General features: G+C 43.1%; 1 protein-coding gene across 1 annotated transcript; it reads right to left on the bottom strand.

Moving 5' to 3' along the window:
• Positions 1 to 975: 975 nt before the first annotated feature.
• On the bottom strand, positions 976 to 2,870 carry LOC116674471 (leucine-rich repeat-containing protein 3-like). Its single transcript, XM_032506923.1, is given in 3 exon segments — positions 976 to 1,380; positions 1,575 to 2,361; positions 2,364 to 2,870. Coding segments are annotated over 2 exon segments (801 nt in total). The 5' UTR covers positions 2,770 to 2,870; the 3' UTR covers positions 976 to 1,380; positions 1,575 to 1,966.
• Between the last annotated feature and the right edge of the window lie 1,159 nt (positions 2,871 to 4,029).

The following is a 4,029-nucleotide window of genomic DNA, read 5'->3' as shown; positions in this document are numbered from 1 at the left end:
AACAAACTGCAGATGATATAGCGCAAATCAGGCTATAAATGACTAAATGTTTGTCCAATCAACACAAACTTCCAGGAAACGTCTACACAATGACCTCGCACAAACACTGCAAGTCTTATTCAAACTGACCACTAGAGGGCACTTTAAATGCACAACAACTGGACGTGGAATGACGCAAATCATAATTTGATCTTGGAATCGCAGTTTGCGGCTTTTTTAGAGATTGTTTTTGTGTTGCTCATCTGCTTTTCTCAAATTGCCGTGAGCTGGACTGAGCTACATATCGCACTGAATTCAAAATAAATGTTTTTGACAAATCCTTTGTAGACATTTTAAACAAAGTGCACTGTTTGTCCAATTGCTACAAAGCTTGCAGGATATTTTATAACAATGTTGGATCATGTGTGAAATTACTTTGAAGTCGCTATTGAGAAAAAAGGTTTGAACCCGCAAATCGGCTGCAGCTATATTTTTACTTGTTTTCGTTAAGGATTATAATCTTGGACAGCTGGCCAATAGCAGTGTGTGAATGCTATTGAAGGGCGGGTCTTAGCTAGAAGTTGCGTGGGTTCCATAATAACGCGGTTTTGACATGCAGACCTGGTAACCCTGCTCTGTGGCCGTAAAGGTTGGAGGACTGGATTTCTTTTCATGTTTGAACCCATCTCTGATGGGAGCAATGGCGGTGCCAGAGATTTTCTTTGTTGGTGGGTGCTGTGGGTTTGCTCAATGTTTTAGTGAGGGTGCTCTCAAATTTAGAGTTTCCCTTAACACACATACCACACACACAAGCGTGCAGATGCACAGCACCACCAGTTTGCTGTTGTTTACATAAGCGATTGTTGGCTAACACATTTAGCTTGAATAAATTGTAGGGCGATAATGTATCCTTAAAATTGAAATATCTGTGAGATTTACAAAAATTAAGAGTTCATATATTGCAAGATAGTATAACAATTTTTAGTGTGCCAAACTGTGAAAAAGGTTAACTTTGTCGTGTTCACCCATACCTTTATATAATCACATATTGTTTAAAAGATGCAGGAATATTGTTTAGTAGTAAAGTGGACATGTTAATGTTCTTTTATAACCTCTGCATGGGATGATGAGATTTTGAGAGAGAACTTGTTAAGCTCTTTTTGGGATGTACCAAAAACACATCAGAGCTGCCAGTGTACGACAACCTTTCCTTGTTTGAATACATTTTATATTTGCCATGAAACAATTCAGTGTTTGCACAAAGAAACCCTATTTCCTGGTTCAGTAGTTTATTGTGTAAGGTCTGAAGGCAGGGCTGTTTATGCATGGGTTGTGCAAACTGAATGACAACACCTTGCCCTTTTTCATATCTAAGCCAAAGTCTTGTAAAGAGGCCTTTACCTTGTAGCCGGGTTAGCTCAGTTGGTAGAGGGGGGACCTATATATTGAGGTTAACTCCTCGATGCAGCGGCTGCGGGTTTGTCTCCGACCTGCGGCCCTTTGCTGCGTGTCATTCCCCCCCTTCTCTCTCCCCTTTTCAGTTGTCCTGTGAAAATGAAGGCCTAAAAATAATCTTTTAAAAAAATGGCCTTTACCTAGACCGTATGACATGAAGAACATGAATCAATCAATACAAAGTAACAGTAGGACACGGCCGTCCTCCTCATTCATCTCAGTCCAAATTCAATCACACTGTGGATCGACACCACCGTGGGAACATTTGTCTCTCCAGTCTAGATATAACATCTATCCTGGAAATGTGACTTTAAGGAGTATTTTGTTTATTTTGTGCTTTCCCTGTCCCATATTTAATGAAATTGTAAAAAAGATAACTCTTTTATGGAGCTTTAATAATTAAAATGGCTCATTGTAGTCACTGTGCTCATTAACACTGGTGGTTTATGTGTACCAACAGCTTTTTAGTCATTTTGTACGTAACATATTTACTCACATATTTACAGACGCACACCCCTTCTCCTCAGCCCTGCTAGAGAACAGTGCTGATGGTGTCAAAGTCCTTGCTGATCTGAGAGCTGCTAGGCAGTGACTTGAGGTACTCCAGGTGCCTCCTGGCGTCCTCCTGATTGTGTCGCACATAGTAGATGACGTACGCGATCACCATGGTGAACCAACCGAACATAGTGACGAACATGGCCACGTCGGTGGTCTTGTGGTGAAAGTTGCAGAAGTTGATCCCTGAGTCCAGCACCTGGATGATGGATTTGCCCGCGTACTCCTCCTGCACCGCCGTGTGGCAAATCACCTCGTTGACTGTCTCGGGGTCCAGCCGCAGCTCCCTCAGGACCTCCTGCAGCATGCACTCGCAGTGCCACGGGTTGTTGGACAGGCTGATTTTTGCATGTAGACGTGCAAAGGCCTCTTGGGGACACTTTGAATGCGATTGTTTGATAGGTCCAGGGCAAGGAGGCTGTCTGAAACACCTTGGAAAGCTCCAAGGTCCACAGTCTCAATGTCATTGTTGGACAAGTCCAGCTCCTGAAGGTAGTGCAGTTCTCTGAATGCGTGGCTTGGGATGTGGGTGATGTGGTTGGATGCCAAAAGTAGGACAACGGTATCTCTCGGAAGATCTGACGGGATGTTCTCCAGGTTGCGAGACATGCATTGGACCACGGTCATGCCGCTCTTGTCGATACAGTGGCAAGTTGTGGGACAAGCCATCACTTCTGCACGCGCAATGAATAATCCAAAGAGCAAGCCCCACCACCAGAGGGCAAAGCCATCAAAGATAGAGAATTTCCTGGGCATAACAGGCCCCGCTAAGTCTTGCATATTCAGCAACGACCTCCTGCAAGCCCTGTCAGGCAAAAGCAATCATGGCACCACCTGTGTCTTGTGGTTAAATAGTGATGATTGCAGCTTCATTAGCTTTTAAAAACTGCCAAATTAACAGTTTATTTACACCAACCTAAGGGATAATCTTGAGATAATTCTTCAAAATTGATTTGAGAGAGTTTTATATAATCTTTTGAAATGGATTTCAAAAGAGCTCATCCAAAAATTGAGCCGCTCACTGAGCATATTCCGGCAGGGAACTGTAATCTCAGGTTTATTGTGGAGACGCTAAAAGCTTCAGAGAGATCAGGGCAGGGTAAGTGACATTGGAATCATCATGTTGTGCACTGAAAGAAACAAAGAGACTGGTGTTATTCTTGAACAGGAAAAAAACCCCAAAGTTCTTAAGTGTAGCTGAAGATAGAAGTGTACATGAAGAATCATCCAGACAGTGACTGATGGGGTAGATAAGGCTTGGCAAATGCCTTAGTCTGCTCAAATTAAGCTGAGTAAATGCTATTCCGAAGTGTTTACAAAATGTATAATGCGATAACTGGGGAAAAATCCATTTCACTTCGGCAAAACTCATAAGCCGGAGGCACAGTAGTGGGTCATCGGCAGCATTTCTCATTCAATTAGGGAACGCATAATTCTATTCTGCATTGTCTACTATAAGCATTACATGGAATTATTGTGTGATGCTTGAGCACATATCAATATTAATTGCATTATTTCATAGCGGGACCAAGAAAACAAACCACAATAAATAAAACTGCTTATCTCCCTTTTGACTCCAACAAGGAGAATCTCCTTCTTTTTTTTTGCACATGCGGCTCCCTCGTTCCAGCCCAGCTGTCTCCCATTCATAATGAGAAGAACAATGAGAGCTGTGGGCTCTAATGTGACTCCCAACTGTCCCGCAGGAGGATCATCACTTTAAAGATTGTGCACCTCAGGTGGGCTAAACTCATCACACAATCAAGCCCTCGCTGTGTTCGAGGTCATCCACCCCATGGAGCCAGTGTCTTCCTTTCTTTTTTTACATTTGTCTTTGGCAAGGGGTCTCATAACTTGAGGCCACACACATACACACACGCACAGAGTCTTAAATAAGTCCTCATGTTGTCATCACTCTGGGCTCAGCAGGAGGTGTGAGCATGATGTGGACATCTACACAAAGGGCGGCTAAAACACCCTGTTATGTTATGACACCACTGCAACATTGCGTAAAACAGCAGGCTCCACATGAGGGTTTAC

The sequence above is a fragment of the Etheostoma spectabile genome, unplaced genomic scaffold (assembly GCF_008692095.1).
Source record: "Etheostoma spectabile isolate EspeVRDwgs_2016 unplaced genomic scaffold, UIUC_Espe_1.0 scaffold00000318, whole genome shotgun sequence".
Classification (NCBI taxonomy): Eukaryota; Metazoa; Chordata; class Actinopteri; order Perciformes; family Percidae; genus Etheostoma; species Etheostoma spectabile.
This window is presented reverse-complemented; position numbering and strand designations above follow the sequence as displayed.